General features: G+C 33.0%; 2 protein-coding genes across 6 annotated transcripts; one reads left to right on the top strand and one right to left on the bottom strand.

Moving 5' to 3' along the window:
- Positions 1-9,311: 9,311 nt before the first annotated feature.
- On the bottom strand, positions 9,312-11,602 carry LOC146957627 (heat shock factor-binding protein-like). Its single transcript, XM_085737753.1, has 5 exons — positions 11,465-11,602; positions 11,246-11,299; positions 10,598-10,621; positions 10,455-10,497; positions 9,312-9,672 (listed from the first exon to the last, which is right to left on the bottom strand). The coding sequence occupies exons 1-5, from the start codon at positions 11,465-11,467 to the stop codon at positions 9,527-9,529; spliced, it is 270 nt and encodes an 89-aa protein (XP_085593879.1). The 5' UTR covers positions 11,468-11,602; the 3' UTR covers positions 9,312-9,526.
- A 3,010-nt stretch (positions 11,603-14,612) lies between these two features.
- LOC146957626 (outer mitochondrial transmembrane helix translocase-like) lies at positions 14,613-25,757 on the top strand. Of its 5 annotated transcripts, none has more exons than XM_085737703.1 (28): positions 14,613-14,848; positions 14,949-15,144; positions 15,247-15,374; positions 16,718-16,834; positions 17,089-17,238; positions 17,428-17,563; positions 17,711-18,089; positions 18,598-18,719; positions 18,803-18,894; positions 19,087-19,306; positions 19,431-19,503; positions 19,956-20,104; positions 20,239-20,309; positions 20,395-20,559; positions 20,665-20,736; positions 20,985-21,086; positions 21,179-21,268; positions 21,886-21,961; positions 22,049-22,145; positions 22,270-22,339; positions 22,459-22,638; positions 22,754-22,876; positions 22,961-23,044; positions 23,572-23,756; positions 23,857-23,995; positions 24,092-24,151; positions 24,609-24,713; positions 25,375-25,757. In XM_085737703.1, exons 1-28 carry the CDS (start codon positions 14,768-14,770, stop codon positions 25,486-25,488), a joined length of 3,576 nt encoding a protein of 1,191 aa, XP_085593829.1. In that variant the 5' UTR covers positions 14,613-14,767; the 3' UTR covers positions 25,489-25,757. The 5 variants fall into 5 exon arrangements, with proteins under 5 accessions (XP_085593829.1, XP_085593822.1, XP_085593815.1 ...); XM_085737696.1 differs by having other exon boundaries at positions 17,086-17,238; XM_085737689.1 differs by having other exon boundaries at positions 17,428-18,089.
- Positions 25,758-26,610: the final 853 nt, after the last annotated feature.

Below are 26,610 nucleotides of genomic sequence, written 5' to 3'. Positions count from 1 at the left end.
TCAAACAGTTATGATCACCGAGACTTTCTCACTTTTCAAACTCTATAATTTGTTTTTGAGCATTCTGAAACTCTATATCAACACAATTCAATAAAAATAAACAATAAACTTCAGCTCTTATTTTAAGGGATTTGCTAAGCCACTGAGATATATATATGTATATCCAGTTAAGTACTGGAGCTCTTTGTTGTCGAATACTTAACTGTATATATGATATATGTATGACTCATTTATAATTTTTTTTAAAATAATTTATTATAAGTATTCAATCTTTTCAACTTAACACTTTAAAAAAATTACTAAATCGGTTCCACAAATAATTATTTTAATATTAAAAATTAATGAATTCCAGAGAGAGAGAGGGGATGTTTTATGTAGCACCTCTTGTTATTCAACATCAGTTATATTTTGTCTCCAATGAAAATCCCTATTAGGTATAGATGCTTGTGAGTTGTGAGATCAAGCATCCCCCATTGTGATGCTCATGCAAGCCTTGTATCCTTATCCACATCTGTCACGTTCAAGACATCAGCAAAAAGGAACGTACCGCTCATTGCACGTCATATCGGAGTCTTTCTTTACTCGTTAGTGTTTTTTATGCTTTATAGTTTGGACACAATATATGTGCATGAGTGAATAGGTGCTTGTGATCATTGAGTAAGAGAAAAAAGGTGCTTTGATCATTGTCCACATGAAAATTATGGCCAAACAATGAAGAAAAATATTATTTTTACATCACAGATATAATATATATATATATATATATATATATATATATATATATATATAATATATATATATATTAAGATGCCAGTTAGAGAAAGTGAGATGAAAAATATAAAAAAGTCAAGATAAGTGGGACGAAAAATATACAATATTGGAGCACCTCATCTAATACAAACAATCATACTATAAGGTACTAGAGTTTCTTTTCTATTTCAATGAAATATAATTGATGGTGTAGGAGAAAGTGGTATATGGTTTAAAGGAGTCAGTTTTCCATGACTCATTGAGCACAATGCTTAGCATCATCACTAGTCCTCCAAAAGCTTCATATAGAAATATTCTCTTTGGCAATGTTTCAACTTTGAATACAAAATTACAAAAACTGACCGTACATTGATGAATGGATTAGCATTCTTGTCCGCAACTATCTTAGTGGATGTAACGTTAAGACAGAATCATGCAAGGAAATGAAAACATGTACGAAATGGAAATTGTATTTGTGGTGGTCTTTAAAGAGAAAAGGAGCTATCCACATTTTGTTGTGAATTTTGGGTACATATGACGTATACCATTACTTATTATATTTTTTTTTTTGAAGAACCATTACTTATTATATTAGAATGTGATGATAGACATATATATATGCTTACACTCTTTGCTTCATCATGAATGTGTCTCATATAAAGTTGGTAAAATAAGAATTGCCATGGTGTGTGAAACTAGACTTTACCTGGCATACATATGGATTTAGTGCTTCTCATCATTTGAATATGATGTCACGTGAAAATGCATAATTGAATTTTATATAAAGGGTAAATACAGACTTTGGTCCCTTAACTTATTTTTGCGTTTCATTTTGGTCCCTTAACTTTTAACTGTCTCAATTTGGTCCCATAAATATCTCTCTGTTTACCAAAGTGGTCCCTTCCGTTAGTTTTTTTTCAAAAAACGTTAACTTTGGCCAAGTAAGCTTCCACGTGGGCTCAATCCCGTCCGTCCGATCAATCACATGCATCCGACTACGCCACGTGTCCTGCTCTTTAATTTTTTTTTAACCAAATTTTAATTCAGATTTGTATCAGGAAAGGAAAAGATTGTCCTGGGAATCCATTTTCCATAAATGATCCCACCGCCGCCGGCATATAGAGGTAGCGCACCACCAGCACCGTTTCGCACCAATCTCCTCACTGTCTTCGCACCAGAATCCCAATCACTTTGATTTTGCGAATGAGCTTCGGTTGCACAAATGGAAATTGAGAAGAAAGGAACGAAGAATGTGAAAAGAGGGATTTTCTCTTTATTTATTTGTTTGGATTTTCTACGCACCAGTAGTGCAAAGTGGCTTCAAAGAAACATACAAACAAGCAAACTGATAAAAAAGAGCAGCTGCTAACAGAGATATTGCAGCAAAAAATAACCACAAAAAGGGTTAAAGATCCAAAAAACAGAAAGGACAGAGACCAATCCTATAGGCTAACCAACCAAAACACCTGCACAAAGAAACAGAGGTAGCTGAGCCACAGAAACCAATATAGCAGATCCAAAAAGACAGCCCCTTTCATATGTGTTTAAAAATAAATTAATGTATTAAAATGGTTCTGGGAAAAGAAAATGGTGGGAATCTGTGTTTATTTGTGTGGGAGAGAATAGAAGAGAATGAGATTGGGTGATGAATGATGATGATGATGATGGCAACAAGAAATAAAATTGATGGAATATATTAGGGATAAGTGTTGCAATTAGGTGATGAATGATAGATAATTGTTCTTGCTTCTCGGTTGATGTTGCTGACCTGGCCCAAAGTTAACGTTTTTTTTTTTAAAAAACTAACGGAAGAGACCATTTTGGTAAACGGTGGAATATTTATGGGACCAAATTGAAACAATTTAAAATTAAGGGACCAAAATGAAACGCAAAAATAAGTTAAGGAACCAAAGTCTGTATTTACCCTTTATTTTATTTTGGTCAATGAGTAAAAAAAATAATAGAGCAGTCAATTTTTTAAAAAAAAAAAAAATATAAACAAAAGATGAATATAATAACAAAATCGATTCAAAACACAAGATGTGCTAAGAAGAGGTAAATTACAATACAAATCACAAAGAATCAAAATCAAGGAACATCAACACTAAAACATCTTAGAGGTTAAATATTCAAATGGTAAAAATCAAACGAAAAGCAATAATTTTTTTTATCAAATCCAAGACTAAAGCAGAAACTTAGTGTGTGTTTGGTTCAACTTTGAATATAATTGATTCTGACAGAATTGATTCTGATAGAATTGATTCTGACAGAATTGATTCTGAGAGAATTGATTTATGTTTGGATACAATTATGTAGAATTGATTAAACAAACTGATTTATGTTTGGATACAATTATGTAGAATTGCTTTTGAATGTATAGTTACTAAAATAGACATAGCTAAAGGAGAATTGATAAAGAAGGAGAATTGATAAAGGGCAATAAAGGAAAATAATAGGTTGTAATAATAAAATATAATATTTACTGTTTATAATTGATTCTAGAAAAGCTAGAAGCTAGGATTTGTAGCTTCATGGAGAATTGCTTTTGGAGGATAAAAGCAATTCTGAAAAGCCAAACCAAACACGTTGTTTTTGGCTAGAATTGCTTTTGGCACTGTAGAGAATTGCTTTTGGCTGGACAGAAGCTGAACCAAACAACATTTAAATGATTGAGCCTATGTTACAATCTAGTTGATTAATAATCAGATTATTCTTATATTTCTGTATCGATCAAATACATGTCAACCATATTGATCGAGGCATTCACACATTACTTTATCATTAAGCACAAAATATTGAATTGAGAAATTAATCCATCTTATTTTAACCCAACTAAAAAGCAAGTCGGGTTGAGTCGATTCACACTTTATTAGGCCACAAATTTAGTGATTTGTTCCAATCTATATTATACTTGGCTAACCTGGTTAAACCAAAAAAAAAAAAAATACATAAGAAATAGCTCAGTCTAGCATAGGTATGGCAACATGCAGATTTTTCCTCCCCCACACCTGCCCCAAATTCCTTGTAAAAAAAACTTGTACCCGTGTGTCTGGACTTTAAAGGGAGGCAAAATCTCGGGAGCATCATTAATTTGGACTAAGAGCTACCACGGAAGTGAGTTTGAACTAATATAGGTATTCTCACTTATTTTCTTGACATCTACTTTTTATCTAGTGTGGGACTTCTAACTCGATCACACACACTGTAAACATCAACATTCTCTCCCTCAAGTGTGAGATTCTTCGTATTCTTTATCCAACACCAGAAACCACTTTTGCTCTTGCCAAGTCAAACAGGCTTTGATACCACTGTTTGAACTTATGATGGAGTCGTAAACACTAGGATGTATCATAACAACGGACTAAGAGCAACCACACAAGTGATTTTAGACGGCACGTCTTCACCCAAAACTATTAAGACATTTATAATATGAATCTTCTCACATATATAGTTTTTAACATCCAATTTTTCATTCATTGAGGAACTTATAACTCGCCATTAACACGTCAACATTTTCTCTCACGAGTGTGAGACACTCTACATCCTTGATCAAACACCAGTAACCATTCACACTCCTTCACCAAATTGAATCAGGCTCTAATGCCACTATTAGAACTTCTGAGGAGGCTAAAACCCTAGGTAAATCATCAAATTGGACTACCATATAGATGAGTTTTTACACCACAAATACATCTACCTAAAACTTTAAGACATTAAGTATATGAGTTTTCCAACTTATTTGGTCAACATTTATTCTTCCTTCCTATTTGAAACTTTCATCTCACACTTGACACATCAACATCGCCCCCATTCCATGTTGGGATTGAAATTTGGGTCTCCATCTTCGAAGGGGTCGTGTTTCCCCACTCAGCACATGTTGGGATTGAAATTTGGGTCTCCATCTTCGAAGGGGTCGTGTTTCCCCCCTCCGTGTGTGTGTGTGTTAAAAAAAATATTTATTTTATTAGCGATGATATTTGGACACCTCATTTTCCCCAATATTCATTTGACATCTTTATTATTGTTAATACTCATCATATCACTCTCTCTATCTTTTTTTTAATGAAAAATATTAGTATATTAATTATTATGTTAGTATTTATCTTTGTTAGGACTTGAACATAAGATCTTTAACCTCTCAACTCATTTAATCTCTTACCCCAAACTAGCTGACCTACTCAACCCCACCCCACCCCCCATCGCTCTCTATAGGTTTATACACACCAAACATTTTGCGAATATATATTAAGGTTTATTACATACTGGATAAGTGAGATAAATCTCGCATTATACACATGCTAGCTTTCATCGTTGAATTAAATGAGATATGATGAGACTAATTTTGGCCTAATAGTTAAAAACACACTTGTTTCTAGTGACTATTTTACATGTGCACATTTGACAAAGTTGTATATCAATAGCAAATAAGTCTTTGCTAGTGAACCTGAAACAAAAGTTTAATTCGCTTTAGACGTGGATCAAGTTTGCCTATTGTCTGTGACACATGCATTATTGCATACGAAAATCAGAATAAGGGTGGTAAAAAGTGGTGATCCTACATTATGTGGTGGAAGATGGGAAAAGGATCTCACAAAATTTGGAATTTTTGCTTTGGACTGTCATAGAGAATGTCTCTTTTAGCTTTGGACTGTTATCGACAAAGTCTCACTCTCTTGAAGCTGCGATTAGATCTAGCTTTTCTTGCTTTACTTGTTAAAGTTTTTTTTTTTTTTTTTTTTTTTTTTACAAATTGCTTTATATGTTAAAGTCGAATTTCAGTTTTTGGAACTAAAATGTTTCGATGATTACTCTTTAGGCACTTAGTGATTGTTTTCAGGCATCCACCAAACGATAGTTAATTGTCGTTTGTCACTTATAAGATCGATTGAGACACTTTTTAAGTTGATTCATCTGATTTAAAAAATGTGTTTAGCAATAGTTAACTATCCTTCCGTTGTTAGACACAAACCGGATAAACTGGATGAGATGTACACATTGAATTTGGATATAGTATGAAAATAATAGGGAGTTGTTCATCTAGATGCTATTTTTATTATATTTTGCACAACTTTTAAATATTAAAATGATTAAATTGTATATTATGATTTTAGCCTTATAATTAAATTTGTATTGAATTAAGAGTATGTGTGTAATTTGATATGTTTATGTTTATATTGTTTTTCATGAGATATAATGGCGAAATTCACACACACTAAATGCAAAGAATTGTCGGTTCAAACTCGCGTTCCAACATATCAAATATCTTTGCACTACTTTACCATTTGAATTATATTTACTAGTCGTTTAAATGTCTTATGTTGTTGCAACAAAAATACATGCTTGGTAATAACGTTAAATAGTCGATCTAAATAAATAACAATGTCAAAGTATCGTTATAATATGAATCGTTAAAAGTATGGATGTCACGGATGACATTGAGATTTGAGGGTGTATGTGTAGTGCAACCGCATAGGGCCTTTCTAGGGAACTAAATATTATTATTTTGGCTAAATTACACCCGGGGTCCTTTAAGTTTGAGGTTTGTAGCAGATTGGTCCTTTAAGTTATTTTAATCACACATAAGTCCTTTAAGTTTGAGGTTTGTAACAATTGGTCCTTTAAGTTATTTTGGTCACACATAAGTCTTTTAAGTTTGTAAACGTTTTCAATTTAGTCCTTCTGTTAACCAAAATGATGATGTGTCAGAAGGACTAAATTAAAAACGTTTACAAACTTAAAGGACTTATGTGTGACCAAAATAACTTAAAGGACCAATCTGTTACAAACCTCAAACTTAAAGACTTATGTGTGACCAACATAACTTAAAGTACTAATCTATTACAAACCACAAACTTAAAGGACCCATGGTGTAATTTAACCTATTATTTTTTAAGGAAGGGAACCAAATTATTTTTATGATGTGTGTTAAACTCACTCAAAATTCATAGAAAAAATAATGAAAATTTATCTGAATCACACGACTAAATGTCGAGGCCTGCTAAAGACTAAACAGTCTTTTAGAATAATGTTACTAGTGATGGATGCTCCTAGTAATATATATTTGGGTTAATAGACATGTATTTATTTTTTTGGCTTCGTCTTTGTGTCAAAGGGAGTAAAACACTAAATCTTCTTATAATGTGTGGCTAGGTCTAACACAATTCTTAAAATCAATTTAGAAGGTGAGGATTGCCCTCACTTATAAACATATATGCATGGATATAAATGATGGACGGTTTGATTGCGAAAACCTGATAGCATATGGTCTAATAGATAGATCTTTGAGGATACTATGGTTCAATCTTAGAATTTATAGTTGAAACACAGCTCCACAAAACCGACTTTTAAGGTAAGTATTTCCCCCGCTCATATACATATCGCCAAGTCATTTGATGTATCTTGATTGCTTGCATACAGAATATGAAAGCATTAATCCAAAACATGCTAAACCAAATACAAATGCAGATTTTGTCCCACCAATGACCAAAAGTGTGTGTATCTTGATTGCTTGCATACCGAATATGAAAGCATTAATCCAAAACATGCTAAATCAAATGCAAGTTTTGTTCCACCAATGATCAAAAGTGTACTTAAGATCAAATGTATTTGAGATTTGCTTCATAGGCCTCTGTATTGCTTAAAATTTAGTGAAAACATCTACCGGAAGAATTGAATGTAATCACAGAGGTTTAATGCTCTAGCTTTTGCGACCTTGGGACCAGTCTTGGATGTTATATTTGTTTCAGACATTACATTTCAATAATGTATTTTTCCTTAATTTGTGAATGTTATTTTGGATTGGTCGATTGGACCTGCTGCATCATGCTCCAATTCTATGCTAAGGTATTAGAAGTCTTTAATCACAGCATGACCTGATCATGTTCTTAGGTGTTAACAAACAAGCTTAACTAGATAATTCTGTAGAGAAAGGCCACCAAATGTATGAATTAACAAAGATATTCTTACTGATTTACTGAGAGCTTCATCATTGAAAGCTATAATAATAAAATTAAGATCAATGTGATCCTGAAGGAGTTTAAAAGTCTACCAAACTGAACCATAAATATTGACACCACACTGTCAGCCTCTTAATAAAACAAACCATTTTAGAAGATGATTCGATCAACAGTCAGCTTCTCACCATGATATGTAATAGCTAATGCCACAAGCAGATTTCAACCACCGTGCACCAGAACAAAATTACTTTGCTTTTGGTCCATATTTAATTCAACCATTATATTTATTTTTTATACACATCGTCCATCTATCACATGGTTCTCTTTATACCCTTATCTTTCAAGATGTCTGAGTTTGGCTATACAAAAACCATTTTGGAGCTTAGCTCTGGCCATGATCTTAGGCTCTGATTATCATTTCATCTTTTGTTTTGCCAGCATTATAGAGCTCTTAGCTCATCCGTTTACGTTCAAGGGTCATGTTAACTTGTGCCCTTAGGGCACATGTTAAGCAACCCAAAAATGGAAACATTTTCTTAAATTTTGTGCATTCAATTATTGAAAAGTAAAAAAGTTAAAGTCAAATACATTAATTACAATAGAATATTTCTATTTTGAATCATTAACTTGTGTCTTGAGGGCACAAGTTAACATTTCCCATAAAACAACCATATGGTATAAAGTTTTACTTTTTCACTAATGCTCAATAAGTTTTAAACCCTTTGCATTATAGTTATAGATGATTTTTGTTCATATATTTATTTCATAATTCAATGTACCAGCTTTTTTTTTAGAATATGCCGGCTAACAACTGGTGGCTTATTAGAAATGCTTTGTGAAAAGAATGTTTTGGGAGCAGATAAATAAACACACAGCCTAAGTTTGCTCAACTTGATTTACTTACACGATTAGATAAAAAATAAAAATAATATGAATGTTATCTGCATATTTCACAATTGGGAGGAAAAAGTACTGGGTAATAAACCCACTCAATTGACAATGCACAAGGCTGATAAAATTTCTTAAGGGATCCATTATAGACACTGAAGTCAGTTTGGACTTTGGATCTGCCAAACATAATCAAACATCAGAAAATATTTTATGGTATTAAAATCTTCCCATCAAAAATTTCCAACCAAAAACACAACTTGAGAGTTCAAAACAAAAGAGGTCATCACTCATCAAGAAAAATCTCTCCGTGATTTTGTATTGAAGGTCTTCCAGAGAAAAATGTTTCAGGGATGTTCACAACTTTTGGATCATCAAGCACGCAAGAAAACAAAACGTATGTATAGGAATGACCATTAAATATGGAATAATAACCTTAAAAAAAAATGTATGGAATAATAACTAAATACAAGAAAATAGGGTATCAACATTCTTCACAATCTAACATGTTCATGAAATATGCGACACTTTAAAAAGTTCGAAAGAAAAGAAGAAAGAAAACTAATTGAATTTATGGAACCATTTATCAAAGATGTTGGAAACTTAGAATAAAACATTGAATAGAGTACCAAAAATGGGTATTCGTACAGCAGCCCCAGGAGTTGGGGTCACAGGCTCTTTCATTCGTCGACACATAGCATACTAGGGAATAGAGGATACGAGAGTAACAAAGTGAATGTAATATAAAATTGTAGTAGTATGGCTAAATCATAAAAACAGTAAGGTGATTTAGCTACAAATGATCAGCTGTACTCAGCCACACAACACATCAGTTTTCTGAACCACTACATAGACAAAGATAGTTGATGCACCATAGCATTCATTGCGCAATGCAAGACAAAAACAATGGAAACTGAAATTAAAATGTTGCTTTAATCTGAACCATCTTCTTTTTTCAACTCTTCTTCCTTTGGCTTCTCTGGGGCCGCTGGTGATGGAGAGCTCTCCACTCCCATCTCAGCTCTCAGGTCATTGATGCTCTGCTCCAACTCATTTATACGACTTCCCATATCATCAAGTGCATTGGAGTCAAGAAAAACATTACTTTCAAAGTTTGAGTGTTGGACAAGTCTATAATACCCATGTTATAATAAAATCAGTAACACTGACCATCATGACTTAGCTAATACAAATTTCCCTAAATGGAGAAATAAATAAATAAATCATGCATAACTTCATTGGTGATTGCATTGGGTTTACAGAAAAAAATGACAAGATACAAAAGTTCACAGCAGTAATTAAAATTACCGTTTGACCCGTTGTTAAGTCAATAACTATCCCAACAACATAGTCTATCAGGTGACTGATGCAGACATTTGAACGTGCATATTAAATCACTATCTTCATATGCATGCATCATATTATTGGTTTGGGTTCATACACAATTTTAGTGGGTAATGTAGACTTTGGCTTAGAATTACAAACAGAAACAAATTTGTATCACCAACAAGTTAACAGCACAGACAGAATTAAAACAATGCAAAGTGATGCCAAGACATAATAGACTATGATTTAGGCATCAAATAACCCAACTTCAAAGGTTCCATTTAAATTCTTAACTAAAATAACATAAGTAATCATAAGAAAAATTGTTAAGTATAAACCCAGAATAAGTTAGCATAATGCAAGCCAGTTAAGACCTACTATCATCTGACCAAACAACCCTCTTGAAACCAAATCTTATTGCATGAGTAAGAAAAAAAATGTTCAAAGGCATTAATCACTGCTCTAAAGCTATTTTGCTTAGCAAACTGGTTTCTATGAATAGCTTAATTAAATTAAAGAATGCCAAAAGGATATTCTTTGTAACAATGGAGTCAGACATGGTCTGGAACCTACTTTGCTGGCCAAAACAAACAAAAAAAAAAAATCTAGTTAGCAGCAGGGAAACAGATTCTGAAAATTAGTTAAGCAACTCGAAGATTCTAGACAATACAACTCACCATCTGCTGAAGAAGGTTTTGCACCTGAAAAGCGTAACAGAGTCATGGACAAAAGTCAGATACTGATTGACATTTACATTAATAAAATCATCTTGAAACTAAGTACATGGAAATTTGCATACTGCACTCAGGTCTATGTAGCATAGACACTTCAATTAGTGTCTGGTAATTGGTATCGAACACCGACAAGACATACCGACACACGATTAGATTTGAACACTTAAATTTTCTTAGGGTACGTAAAGTTGCACTTTTGGAGGAGCCAAAATTGATTATGGAGGTGTAAAATTGATTTTAACATGTTTGGTTACTCTTTAGTAAATTGATTTTGCCTTCAAAATTGATTCTAACTAGAGCTAGAGTTTGTAGCTATTAGATTCTAGAATTGATTTTTAGCCTCACTTTTCCACTATTGTGCCAAACATAAGTAAATCAGTTTACCTTTAATTCATTACTAGCCAGAATCAATTCATTCAAAATCATTTTTTCTCAACGCAGAACCAAACACGCTTAAATTACATCATTTTTATGCTTGACTTATTCTGATTATAGATTTTGAAGGGTAAAATAGCAAGATTCATAACATTATAATAACCATAGACATCGAAGATCTGAAATAGTAAATAGCAGAATCGAAGAAAAACTTACAAATGCGGTCATATCAGCAGGGCTTTGCTTTGGATCGTTTGAATCGTGGCTATCCTGCAATCACAGACGAAAACAGAATGAGATAATGCAACGGAAATAGAACGAGATCCCAAATTTTGAAAACCCTAATTTCATAAATACGCAGATTTCTGAATGAAATCGTGAAATGAAAAAGAATTAACGATGAGATGTAAATAAATTTGCAGAAAAAACCCTAACCATGAGATTTTGATGATGATGAAGATTATGATGATATGATGAAGATTTACACCAACGTTTCGAAAAGAAATGAAATGAAAATGAGGAGAACCGTTTAAATTTTAAACTTTATAAAAAAAAACTTTAAATTATTTTATTTTTAATTTAATCAGAGATGTGATTGTAATTACAATATTGCCATTGCGTTTTTTGGTTTGAATTTTGGATCAGCATCTGCATGGCTACCGTTCACCGCCACTTCTGCTCAAATAGATTTTGTCATTTTAAAATGAAGGTAGCAAAAGTGCACATTTTCATTTGGACAAAAATATATTTCATCTTTATTATTTAAAACTAATAGTTTGAAAGTACTTTAGTAATTTTCATTAAAACATATTTGTTAACTTGCACCAATTTACTAACTTATATTCACTTTTATTTTATTACAAATAGTTTGAGGGTTAATTTAGTAATTTTTTATTAAAACATATTTGTTAACTTGCACAAATTTGCTAACTTAGACCGACTTTTATTTTATTGCAAATAGCTAGAGGTCCTCGTGAGCTTAGCTTAGTTGGTAGGTTAATGCATAATATATGCAAGGTCAGGGGTTCAAACCCCGGCCACCACAAAAAAAAAAATAGATTGAGAGTTACTTTAGTAATTTTCATCAAAACATTTTTTTTAAAATATTAAAACATATTTGTTAACTTGCATTAACTTAGACCCACTTTTATTTTATAACAAATAGCTTAAGGGATATATATATATATTCTTCCTTAGAAAAAAGCGTATATGCATTCATTATATGTATAGATTTATAACTATATTTTCACTATTAAATAAATATGCTACTACTAATATATATTTCTCGACTAAGTTAGTCTTCTTATTATTTTATATTTAGACATTGATAGTTCTCGTGACCTTAATTCAGTTGATATTGACAATGTATAATACATATGGCTCTGTTTGGTAAAATTAGCTGATAGCTGATAAGCTAGTTGAAGTGTTTGGTAAAATTAGCTGATAGCTTTTGCTTTGAATAATAAGGGTAAATATGGAAGAAAAAATGAGAAGCTAAAAGCTATAAGCTCAAAAGCTACTTGAAGTAGCTTCTGAAAAATAGCTTATAAGCTCCTGAAATAAGCTATAAGCTCGTTGTACCAAACAGAGCTAAAGTGTTACCAAACAGAGCTTTTTTTGTCAAATGAGCTTATAAGCTAAAAGCTAAGAGCTAAAAGCTCTTTTTTTGGGTTTACCAAACAGAGCCTTAAGGTCTGGGGTTCAAACCCCGACCACCGTAAAAAAAAAAAAATTAGACCTTGATAAACAAAAAAGTTTTTTTTTGTAATTGTATTGCTGTTTTTAAAATTATAGAATTTCATATTCTAACCATGAATATAAATAATGTTGGAAGTAACAATACGTAATTATTAGAAATTTTGACTCTTGTTCACCAAAAAAAAATTGACTCTTTTTAAATTGACGTGATATATTATAATTGATATTTAGATTCAAAAGAAATTAAATCTATTATTTATATATTTAAATTACTTATGTTTTTTATATTTAGACTTGATAAGTAAATTAGTTTTTTTTTTTTTGTAATCGTATTGCTGTTTTTAAAATTATAGAATTTCATATTCTAACCATGAATATAAATAATATTGGAGGTAACAATATGTAATTATTAGAAAATAATATTGGAGGTAACAATATGTAATTATTAGAAATTTTGACTCTTTTTAAATTGATGTAATATATTATAATTAATATTTAGATTCAAAAGAAATTAAATTTATCATTTACATATTTAAATTATTTATGTTTTTTTTAAAAGAATGTTTTAGTTTATTGTACTATTCAAAATCCCTCTAATCAATGTTTTCAATGGTGAAAACTATGAATTTCTATATCAATTAACCATATCATTATCATATAATTTTTTTAAGGGATTTTTATTATATAATTGTAAATAATATTTATAAAATATTTCTTTCTTAAAAAAATAGATTTTCTATATATACATATACATATATATATATATATATATATATATATATATATATATCTTGTTAAAAATAATTATATATATATATATATATAAATGTTACTTTGTATATATCTAAAAATTAAATTAAATTTTTAGTAAAAAATATATATTTAATTTCGACATACTTCATATGTTTTTATAATTATAAGTTGGTCAAATTCTTTATCTAAAATTTCATATGTTTTTATAATTATAAGTTGGTCAAATTCTTTATCTAAAATAAATTAGTCAAATTATTCTTTAAAAAAAAAGTTAGTCAAATTCTGTAAAAAAAAAAAAGTTAGTCAAACTATATTTATTGACATATGATTTAGGCAAATTAATTAACAACATAAGAATTTTCTCCCAAAAGAAGACGATAAAATTAAAGTGACTGGAATACTCATATCTCTGAATCTGCAACATTGACACTCAAATTATTGATTGAATAACCGATGTTTCAATAGGAACGAAATAAACATCGCAACAAGGCGAGAAATCAAACAATGTTGCACAAGACGACGAACAAAACAGTGTCACACTCAGATGACGAAATCACAAAGAAAAGAAAAAACCTAAATCTACGTGAAAATCACTTATTTAGATTGAGTTAAAAAATTGAAAAAGGGTGATTTAAGACAAAAAAAATTGACCCAAAACAAACCATCAATAAAGAAAATCGAAAAGATAATCTAAAGAGAGAAAATTAAGACCGACTAGTTATTGGTGAAAAAACTAAGTATATTTTTAACGAATTGACGATTATAATTGATCGATAATATAAAAATATTTACATTCACAATGTCTAATTATCTTTTTTGACAAAATCCACGTTTATAAGTAAATTTTATTTTTTTCAGATTTATTGAATAGTTTATGTACCTGAACTATAATATAGTCCAAATACAACAGTTATTTAATGAATGTGAAAATGGAATTTGCTTATAAATGCGTAACATATATAAATATAATAGTCGATTAATATAAAGATTAGTATTAAAAATAAAAGATTAGTTTTTTTTTTTAGAGGAAGATTAGGATTAAAAATATGATGAACATATTTTGCATTTTGAGTCACGTTGGTTGGTTATTGTCCCCTTATAAAAAGAGCAAAGACACACAAACACAAACCTTGATAACATTAATTTACGTGAACTCAATCATTCTCTACCTTACCTAGTCATCATCATAACATAACAATATAACATAACTTTGTTGTGTTTTCTTTCTCTCTTTCTCATCAATCTCGCCGAATACCGACCCAACCAAGAAGAACCTCTCAATCAACCATGGTTGAAACCAGACGTGGTTCTTCTTCCTCCAAACGCCCTTTATCTTCTTCTCCTCCTTCCAATACCAAACGATCCAAGGTAAAGGTTTCTTTCTCTCTCACTCTCGAAATTCAATTCACCCCTTTCAATTCTTTATCAATTCTTCTTGATCATCAATTTTATCTGATTATGATTATAGGTTTCTCAAGATGCTTCATCAACCACTTTGCCTTCAATTCCGGTCAAAGAATCTGCAAAGAGAAACGAATCTGGTAAACCTGATGATATTCAACAACCATCTGATCTACCAGAAACTGCTTCTTTGAACGTTCTTGATGGTGCTAATAATGATAAATCTCATTCTGACCCAATCCAACCTAATCCTCAGTGTCCAGGTTTTTAAAAGATGATTTTTTTTTTTAATGTACTTGTCTCTGTTTTATGCATGCATGTGTTTTTTAATTTCTGAGATTTATCAATTTTGTTGATTGGATTAGGTGAATCTGCTGAGAAACCAAAAGTGGCTGCCCCGGTGGTTTCTTCTCGGCGAAAACCACGTTCTGTGGCCAAACTGATAGCTAAGCCTGCTGCTGCTTGGGGAAAGCTTATATCTCAAAGCTCTCAGGTTTAGTTCTAACAAGTGTTTGAGTAGTGTTTGTTTTTGAGTAAATAATATGTTTCACATTTGGTGATAGAGAACTCATGGTCCCCTAGTTTGATCATTAGATTTTGATTTCGATGGATATATATGATAAGTTAGAGTTTAATTAAACTTTTTACATTGTCAACAAATCACAAATATTCCTATGTGCGACTTTAAAAGTAGTTATGATTAAAGTCAAACGACTTTTTATGATAAGATGGTTATTATGATTGAATTGACGGTGTGAAAACATTTTACACTATCAACGAATCACAACCATTCATATATGTGAATTTAAAAGTAGTTATGTTTAAAGCCAAACAATTTTTTATGATAGGATGTTTATGATTGAATTGATGGTGTAAAAACCTTTTACATTATGATTAAAGTTAAACGATTTTTATGATATGACAGTGTAAAAACCTTTACATTGACAGTGTATATGAATGAAATTCAATATGTTATGCCTGGACTCTGAAATTCTTCAAGCCGGCTTAAATTTCTTTAATGCATCCTCTTGTTGCATTGTTAGAGTGTAAGATAATTGCATGAACTTTAGCACACTACATTACATTGACTGACACCCCTCTTTTAAAAATCACACTTGTCTCCCTTGTTTTGAAGTAAGAGAGTTAGGTTTAATTTCCGAAACAAAGAAGACTGTCAGGTTAAACAAAATGGCTAATATCCTAAATAAAGGGCTTTGTTGGGTGCGACATTCGCCTCAGGGGAGGTTGATGTAAGACCCCCTAGGTTTGGAGATTGTTCAGGTCTCCTACTTTTTTGGGTAGAAAAATGGGATCTAATTAGTTGGGTTAGTCATATTTGTTTGGATTAGATTAATATTTCATTGCTTTTAAAAAATAATAACCCATGTAGGAGAGAAGCATATTGCGTGAACTGACATACAGAAATATGTAATGTAGCAGTAAGTCTTGATATTCTCCTATTATTTTAGGTTAAATTTTGTAACTTGGGCAAAATTGAATTTCTTATCGTGCATTTCCAACAATAGGAATTACTATATCACGGAAATAAAAATTACTACCATATTATAGGGCGCATCATCAAATATGTGCTGGCCTCCGAGCATTTGTTGTTGCTTATTATCTTTGATCTTTTTTGTAAAAAATTTTTGATAGTAGATTGCAGTAGTATATTCACATATCCAAACATCCATGTAAGAATTTCTTATTTGTCATGATAGCTTAAGATAAGGAGAACAGTGAGCTGATTAATGCTTCTGTCTTCTCATTAACTCTTGCATTTCTGATTGTAATGTTGTAGGTTTGGAATTAATCTTTTTGTTATTCTTGCTTGTCCAGAATCCTCACTTGTCCATAAGTGATCCAATATTCACTGTTGGACAAGGTCGTCAGAGTAATTTGGTGCTTAAAGATCCTACCATTGGCAATGTTTTGTGCAAGTTGAGCCACATAGAGGTAAAATTTCCTCTTTTATCTTTGAAACTTTAACACAATATTACAATAAGAAACCATCTGCTTCATAATGAATCATGACAAAACTCATTCTTAGACAACAAATAAATGTATTTTGGATGCTTGATGAAAAACATGATCAAAAAGAAGGAATCTTTGTTCTGTTATGGTAGATGATAAATTGTAGAAAATTACTGTTACACTTCTTCTTTTCCTAGTTAACTGACCAAAGCTGTCATTTGAGCTCTGTGCAGCAGCAACAGGGAGGTTCATCAGTTGCCCTTCTGGAAATCACAGGGGGTAAAGGTGTTGTGCAAGTCAACGGCAAGACTTTCCGAAGGACTACCAAGATGATTTTAAATGGAGGCGATGAGGTGATATTTGGTGCTTCAGGAAAGCATGCTTATGTATCCTTCACATAAGAATTTATCGTTTCTCTCTTTTAGTTCCTCCTTTCTCTGAATGCATCTGCCATTTGTTTTAAAAGGAATACTGATAGTCATGTTTTCTATGTATTTACATTAGGAATTGCTGCATCTTTTCGTTCTTAATTTTCTTTTATTGATATTTTATGGGTTCCTTAGCATGAAACTCAGATCTTTCAGCTGCTCAAAAGTAACAATGTTTCTACTGCTGGTACACCTCCTTCTGTGAGTATTTTAGAAGCCCAGAGTGCTGCATTGAATGGTATGCAAGTTGAAGCTAGATCTGGAGACCCTTCGGCTGTTACAGGTGCATCAATATTGGCCTCTCTATCTAATATTCGCAAAGATTTATCTCTCATTTCACCTCCAGCTAAAACATGCAAGAAACAAAGTGCTGATATTTCATCACTACCTTCTGGCCATGGGGATAATGTTCCGGACAATGAAATGAAAGATACCACCAATAATGATGAATCAGCTGGAGTTTTTTCTTCTGGTAAAGATGTTCCTTCATCCTCTACCACTGTTAACGAAAACCCTAGCCTCGACACCATGGATGTTGATGCCAACCCGGACACAGATGTTGGGAAGATGACCTCTGCCAATTACGAATTGAGGCCGTTGCTGTGCATGCTTACCGGCTCAGGAACTGAATTTGATTTAAGTGGCAGCATTCACAAGATACTAGAAGATCAAAGGGAATTAAGAGAACTTGATACACCAACAATTTTGGCATCCAACAGGCGACAAGCATTTAGGGACAGTTTAGAACAGAGAATTCTCAAAGCTGATGATATTGATGTCTCTTTTGAAACTTTCCCATATTACCTGAGGTGCGAAAAGTTGCTTCTTGTTGTTGACTAATCTTTTATTTGGTTTTCTTATACTACCTCCGGTCCTATTTATAAGAGACAATTAGGTTAATCTTTTCAATCCTAAATATAACACATAAAACACCTTTTCAAGTATGCTAACAAATTGAAATTTCTTTTATACACCTATTTTATTGTGATATTTATTTTACTAGAAATCTATCTTCCCTGTGCAAGTCGGTTTCATTTGACGAGGATTAAGCGTATTTTTGAAAAAAAAAGTGACCACTAGTTCCTTGGAATCTGCTTCCATGGTCTGTCATTTTGTCTTTTTTTTTTTTTCTTTACAAGTTGAACCGGAGAGAGTATATGCCACCTTAACTTATAGTGCCACTAGCGCGGTCAAAGTTAGAGCTACCTTGATATTCCTTGTTGCTCCATTGTTGGGTTTAATGGTTCGTAGCTACTGCTTTGGAATAGATAACATATAACTTATGGTACTTGGTTGTGATGTGTGGCATTATTACAGTGATACAACAAAGAATGTGTTGGTTGCTTCTACATATATTCATTTGAAGTGCAATGGTATCGGAAAATATGCTTCAGATTTCTCATCATTGTGCCCACGGATATTGTTATCTGGTCCTTCAGGTAATTCGATCTTTCTCATTTATGCTTCTATTGGACCTTTCTATACTGTAGAAGTGATAGAGCTCCATATGGTTCTTGCGTAGGTTCGGAAATATATCAGGAGACTTTGTCCAAGGCACTTGCAAAGCATTTTGGTGCCAGGTTACTGATTGTGGATTCACTTTCGCTTCCCGGGGTATGTTTCTAAGATAAACTTCATTTGTTAAAAGTTTTGTAAGATTGTATCTTTCTAGTTTAAGAATTTATGACTCTTTTTCGCTTCATTTTCTTTTTCTGGTGACGTGCTTACTTCTGTGGAGATGGTTTCTTGCGAAATCATTTATTACTACACACCCATAATTGTTGTTGATGTGTAATTTGTTTTCAGGGAACGCCATCAAAGGAAGTTGATTCTGCCAAAGAAAGTTCAAAGCCCGAAAGGCCAACTGTTTTGTCCAAGAGAAGTGGGCAGGCTTCTACTTTACATCATAAGAAGCCCACTTCTAGTGTTGATGCTGAAATTATTGGTGGATCTACATTAAGTTCGCAAGCTATGCTGAAACAAGAGGTTTCTACTGCATCATCAAAAGGCACTGCCCTTAAAAAAGGTATGTTGTTGTGTCCTAATATATCAGCATCTATATGCGAGTTTACTTCCCATTGTTTGTTCTAATATTGATGTCAGTTGACATTTTGAATGATTTAATTATCTGATGTTCATGTAATTTGCAGGTGACCGGGTAAAATTTGTCGGTAACTTTCCACCTACTGTTTCGTCACTGCAAAATTATGCTTCAAGTTCAAGGTAATTTGTGGTATTGAAGAGTTATAGTGTACAATATTTTTAAGGTTTATTATTAGTAGAGAGTAAAGACTGATATGATCTTGTAGGGTTTTTCTAGTCCTGCTGAGAAGCTTATGCATGAAAATTCTTCTATTATGTCTTGAAAAAGTATTGTGAATCTTTTACGACGAATAATAAATTTTAGTGTCTGAATCATTATCATCTTTTAGAGGTTGGGTGTGTTTGGTCTGTTTAAGCAGTTCTCTTTTTGCTTCTAATAAAAAACTACCACACTATTTTCAGTGTTCCCCCCAAGGCAACATTCTTGTTTAGTTTTATAAACCTGATACAAAAAAACAAGGTGGTAGTTTTTTAAATAAAAACCGGAACATAAGATTTTATATCACATCCTTTAGTGTAACCTTTTGTTCTTCTGTGGTAATATAAGATATTTTTTTATCAATATCTGGCAGGGGACCAAGCTATGGCTTCCGGGGCAAAGTTGTACTTGCTTTTGAAGACAACGAGTCTTCAAAAATTGGGGTCAGGTTTGATAAATCAATTCCAGATGGCAATGATCTTGGAGGCCATATCGAAGATGATCATGGTTTCTTTTGTTCCGGTATTCTCTCATTTTTATTGAATTTCTGTTTCCTCAGCATGATTGTGTGCTATAATTTGTGGTATTGATTTAATATTAGCATATTGTGTGCTATAACTTTGGCATGTTTAATTGATTGATGGCTTATACTGCAGCAAACCATTTACAACGGATAGAGAGTGCAGGAGGGGATGACGACAAAGTTGCAATTAATGAAATCTTTGAGGTTGTCCCAGTTCTAAACATGTCCAAATTTGTCTCTATCCCTGACGCAATATGTTTAATACTCTTTTCTACCATTGTGTACGTAGGTTGCCTCTAATCAATGTAAAAGTGGCGCACTTGTTTTGTTCATTAAAGATATAGAGAAGGCAATGGCTGGGAACACAGATGTTTTGAAAAGTAAATTTGAAACCCTGCCACAGAATATTGTGGTAATTGGCTCAAATACTCAGCTGGACAGTCGTAAGGAGAAGGTACCATTTTATTTTGCATTAAAAAAATGCTAGCATTTGGCAGTTCTGATCTCGTGATTATAAGATTGTATTCTGTATCTGATAACTGTCTCGTTATGCTTCCAGACTCATCCTGGGGGACTTCTGTTTACAAAGTTTGGGAGCAATCAGACCGCTCTACTTGATCTTGCTTTTCCGGTATTATAATCTTAACCACATTTGCACTTCTCTTGAAGCTTTGATTTGTAGCATGATGCATTTCTAGAATTCTAGCAATGAAGTTTCAGGGACTGTCTCTGTTGTCTTTCACTTTTTTATGTTTTTAAGAGACTTCTGAATATTTTTAAATGCTGAATATCATTATTATATATACATTGTACTTTGATTGTTTCTAGTTCCTTCAGGAATTAACTATCAATCTACTTCAATTTGGTCTTTTTGTATAGGATAACTTTAGTAAACTACATGATAAAACCAAAGAAAGCTCCAAATTAATGAAGCAGCTCAACCGCCTTTTCCCAAACAAAGTGACAATACAAGGGCCTCAGGTATAAATTATAATGTTAGATTACTTTATTTTGCAATTTACTGTTTCTAATTATAATTCATAATATATGCGTTGTACTTTCAAACTTGTTAGGATGAAGCTTTACTTCCTGACTGGAAGCAGCAGTTAGATCGTGACATTGAAACTATGAAAGCACATTCCAATATTGTCTTGCTTCGTTCGGTGAGTCTCTTTTGTTCCTTTTCACTTCTATTTATTTTTTTATTTTCTTTTTGAAAACTCTTTCACTTCTATTATTCTATGCTCTTTGTTGCAGAACTTATTTTATGTGTGTTTTCAATATTTGTGCTTGTTCTTGGCTGATATAAGTTAGTGTGTGTCTTTGAATTATGTGGCATCTCATGCATTTGCTTTGTGAAAATTTTCCCATGGGGTGCGTTTGTTCTGCTAAAAAACAGGGGACTGGACAACTTTTTTTTGTACCCTGTTTGATTTAAAAAATGTGACAAAATAAGAGTAAGGGTCGGACAAAAACAGAAATTTATCATCTCTCTCTCCAGTACAGTCCTGTCTTGTCTTGTACAGTTCTGTCTAATACTTACTGTTTTGCGAATCAAACACACCTAATGTCTTTTTACATGTTCATTGGAACTTTCTTCTAGTTCTATCCTAGCCATCCATATCAGTTGTTTGCTTGGTATGCATTGATATTCATTTTTGGAACAATATGCAGAGCCCCGCTTGGCGTGTCTCAACTCTCTAGTTCTTGTCTATTCTACATTGATTTTTTTTATCTTGCTTTTTGTCAATTTTCTTATGATATATTTCTAATGGTTCAGGTCCTCAAAAGAACAGGATGGGATTGCTCTGACCTTGAGACAATTTGCATCAAAGATCAAACCCTAACTACTGAAAGTAAGTTTGTTTAGCAATTATATCTATTTGTATGATTGATATTTGGTGCAATAGTACTGATAATATCTTGTCAACTCCTTTTACTAGATGTGGAGAAGATCATTGGCTGGGCTGTAAGTTATCATTTTATGCAATCACACGAAGCTTCTACCGAAGAAGGAAAGCCCGCGATATCTGCAGAAAGGTTTTTCTCATCATTTTTGGATATTTTCATAATGTCAACCCTAATAGATTGAGCAAAAAAATAAAACCAACTTTTCTAACTTCCCATTTTTATTTTTAACATTGTTTTACGTTTCACTATGCAGCATTAAGTATGGGTTTGACATTTTTCAAAGCATCCAAAATGAGAACAAGAACGTAAAGAAGTCACTGAAGGTAATTAATACCTTTTCCCACCTTATTTTGTGGAGTGCATTCTGCGGTTCTGGTTTCTTTACAATGTCATGATATGAACCATGGAATAAATACCTGTATTTTTTTAATCGTTTCTCCAGGATGTGGTTACTGAGAATGAATTTGAGAAAAAGTTGCTTGGTGATGTTATTCCACCAACTGAAATTGGGGTCACATTTGAAGATATTGGAGCTTTAGAAAATGTGAAGGATACCTTGAAGGAATTGGTCATGCTTCCTCTTAAAAGGCCTGAACTGTTTTGTAAAGGACAACTAACTAAGGTAGAAATAATTCTTGTTACTTTCAATGACTTGTGAAACACAATATTTAGTAAATGATGCAATCATGTAATGTGTGTACACCTAACACCTTATTGTGTATTTTATTTGGATGTAGCCTTGCAAGGGAATATTGCTTTTCGGTCCCCCTGGCACGGGAAAAACAATGCTTGCAAAGGCTGTAGCAACTGAAGCTGGAGCAAATTTCATCAACATTTCAATGTCCAGCATTACTTCCAAGGTATTGATGTTGCACATTGAATTTTTTCTGTTGCCGGTTTCCTAGTATATTTTAGCCACATGATAATATATACTTTTGTTGCAGTGGTTTGGTGAAGGAGAAAAATATGTCAAAGCAGTCTTCTCCCTAGCCAGCAAAATTGCTCCAAGTGTTATATTTGTGGATGAGGTTAGCATAACGTATCATTTATTTCTTTGTAGTTTCTTTTCCTTTGCTTTAAATGTTTCCCTTTTAATTCCTTTACATTTTGACCATTTTATTTGAATATGGATGTTCATTTTTGCCTGTCAGTCTACTTTCCATCATTTAAAAGGTGGCTTTATTGCTATGTAACTAGCGATTATCACCATGGCATGCTGGCATGTGGCATGTTAGCATGACATGTTGCCTGTCTGCTTTCTTCATCGTGCCTTTAAAAACGGTAGTTTGTCCTACAATATATATCTTGGTACATAGACCGATTATAAATTCAACTTTGCTTGTTGCCTGGGTTAAATAACAAGTGTACGTTGTCATGCCTGGTGGTTTTGGAAAGGCTGTACCATTAGCATGAAATTTTGCACTTCACTTTTTTTGTCGTACCAAAACTCTTTATTGTTAAAACAAAATAGATTGTTTCACCACTGGGTCCAAATTTTCAAGCCATTTCATTTAGAGAGGAAATTAAGAGTGTCAGTTTGGGTAATCTTTGGCAGGTTGATAGTATGTTAGGGAGACGTGAAAACCCTGGTGAGCATGAGGCCATGCGTAAAATGAAGAATGAGTTTATGGTCAATTGGGATGGTCTGCGTACCAAAGAAAAGGAGCGTATACTTGTTCTTGCTGCTACAAACCGGCCCTTTGATCTTGATGAGGCTGTTATTAGGAGGCTTCCAAGGAGGTAAACATACTCTATATTTGATGGAAACTTTTATTTCATTTCATGTTTTACAAATGAGGTGTAGTCTAATTCAGTCTTTCGCAAAAAAAAAATATTGCAGATTGATGGTTGATTTGCCAGATGCTTCGAATAGAGGAAAAATTTTGAGAGTCATTCTAGCGAAAGAAGATTTGGCAGCCGATGTTGACTTGGAAGCAATAGCAAATATGACAGATGGATACTCAGGAAGTGACCTAAAGGTAGTTGTTCTATATATCTTTGAAGATTTTAACTTGGTTAGTTGGTAGAGAAGAGTGAATCTGATTCAATGTAAAATATTTTTACCGTGATTGCAGAATTTGTGTGTCACAGCAGCTCACTGCCCAATAAGGGAGATCTTGGAGAAGGAAAAGAAGGTTAGCGTCTATTGATTACACACACACACACACACATATATTAATATTTATGTATTTATTTAACCCACTTGGGTTTGCCTAGTGGCGTTGGCTTGGGACCTTGGAGTGTGCTCCTCTCAAGGTCTCAGGTTCGATTCTCCTCAGTGCCGATTTCGGTGGGCTAGTCCATGCGGAGCTTTGCTCTGGCTTTAAACCCCCCCCCCCCCCCCCCCCCCCCCCCCCCCCCCCCCCCCCCCCACAAAAGGGATTGGACTCCTCGGATTAGTCGGTCCTTGGGCTGGATACCAAGTTTTGAAGACAATTTTTTTATATATATTTATTGGTGTATCGGTGGAAAGTCTTGTACAAAATTCTTTCTGTTCAGTGCTAAGTAGGATCTTATTTATTGCGATGTGCCTGCATAACTGTTCAAGGCTTGGTTTAAAGCTTCCTTACATTGAAATGAAATGTCTTTCAGGAGAAAAGCTTAGCATTGGCTGAGAACAAACCTGAACCTGAATTGTGTAGCAGTGCGGACATTCGTCCCTTAAAGATGGAGGATTTTAGATATGCACATGAGCAGGTATGATAATTTGATTTTTCCACGTTTTTTCTTTTGAATGTGCTCACTTAAAGTTTGGGTGGGGGGTTGGCCAAAATAATGCTTTGTTCTTTGTATTCTGTCGACAAAAGCTTAAAAAAACCTATTGAGAATGTATACATGAAAGTGTCACATACATTTTCCTCCAATTTGTTTAAAAACATGCTAAGGTCGCTTATGAGGTTGTTAGCTTACAAGAAATTGAAGTTTGTGTGGTTTGGCTGTATGGTGAGATCTTTAGGTTATGAAGTAGTAGTGTTGGGGAGTTGCTTCATAAGTCGCATGATCGGCTAATTGAACTTTAAACATAACCGTATGCGTGTAACGTAGGTAAGATATGTTGGGGAGTTGCTTCATGAGTCACAGGATCGGCTCATATGTGTGGAACATTTGCAGGATGTTAGCCAATCAAAGTGTAATATCAAATGACTATTGAATTGTAAGATGTGAGTAGTATGGTGCTAGGGAAGATATACAAAATGATGTGCCTGATTAGTTTATATGTTTTGAGGCCATTATTTAAGAGACTAAAGTCAAGGAACGATAAGCTGCATTTGTATCGTAGGGACTAAAGTTGTTGCATGAGTGTCTTTTTATGTGTCGTTGAAATGTAAAGATAATCATATAATGTTTTGTTATGCAGGTGTGTGCAAGTGTGTCGTCGGAGTCGACAAATATGAATGAGCTACAACAATGGAATGATCTCTATGGAGAAGGCGGATCGAGAAAAATGAAATCTTTAAGCTACTTCATGTAAAGCTTTCTGTAGAGCATTTCTTGCTTAGGCTATTATTCTTCTGTCACCTCAAAATGTGTAACTAGGTCAGCCACATGGAAATTCCATAAGTGGTTCTTTCTCTATTGTATCATAGCATAAATTTTCCCATTTTTCTTTCTCCAACCCTCACCTTCTTTGGATTCTCTCTTTACATATTTTTTTTCATACTTAGAAGAAATGACTATTTTCTGATTGTACATACCTAGTTCTTTTTACAATAAAAATAAAATCATTTTTGTTTCTGTTAATTCCATAAATTGATTGTATGGCTTTGTATTTGTGATTTGTGGTAACAACCTCTACATGCATTAATTTTTGTGTGCATAATAATATATATGCACGTTATGTCTATTGCCATATGGGAAACACTTGAATCATTGTTGATGCGTTCCAGCATGGAAATTCCATAATGGAAGGTAAATGTTATTATAGGTGAAGTCAATTTGTTGATGTTAGGATTAGTTAATCCAATTTTCATGTAACGGCTCAATTGTATATGCAGTGAGTTTAATTTGTCTGAAATTTGGAATAATCCTTTTGCCTGCACACGTTTTCGTATGGGCAAAATAGTCATTTTTTAGTCCCGTGTAATGAGTAGCCACAATAGTTCTTCAATGCAGTGAAATTCTAAAACAGTTCTTGATTATACAATTTATTAGTCAAAATAGTCTCTAACGTTAAAATGCCTTGTCAAAATAGTCCCTGATAAGTTTCAGTTTCTAAAATCTAAAAACTATTAGTACCTTAGAACTTGGAAGAAGCGCAAAAAAGCACAAAATGAATAAATGCGAACTAACCTCTTGTTTAAGTGTTAACATCTCAAATATGATATATTCGAGCAGCTAAACTTGAAATATGATAAAATGTAGCAACATTCATATTTTTGTGAGTGTTTTAGATTATGAAAATGCATCGAAGTTAATATCAACCGATATTAACATATATTGATTGTAAGAAAATAGGTGTAAAAGGCCTAGTTAGTGTCAGTGTTAAAACCCTCCTTGTATGTTATACAATGTTTCTCCTAATTGAGTTAAATTCACGGGGTTGGTTGCAATTTAAAAAAAAGGTAGATTCACGGGTGACATTTACCCTATGTTT

The sequence above is a fragment of the Medicago sativa genome, chromosome 1 (assembly GCF_051527215.1).
Source record: "Medicago sativa cultivar Bolivia chromosome 1, Bolivia_mono, whole genome shotgun sequence".
In the NCBI taxonomy this organism is placed as follows: domain Eukaryota; kingdom Viridiplantae; phylum Streptophyta; class Magnoliopsida; order Fabales; family Fabaceae; genus Medicago; species Medicago sativa.
The sequence above is the reverse complement of the archived record's forward strand: the minus strand, read 5'-3'. Positions and strand labels throughout refer to the sequence as shown.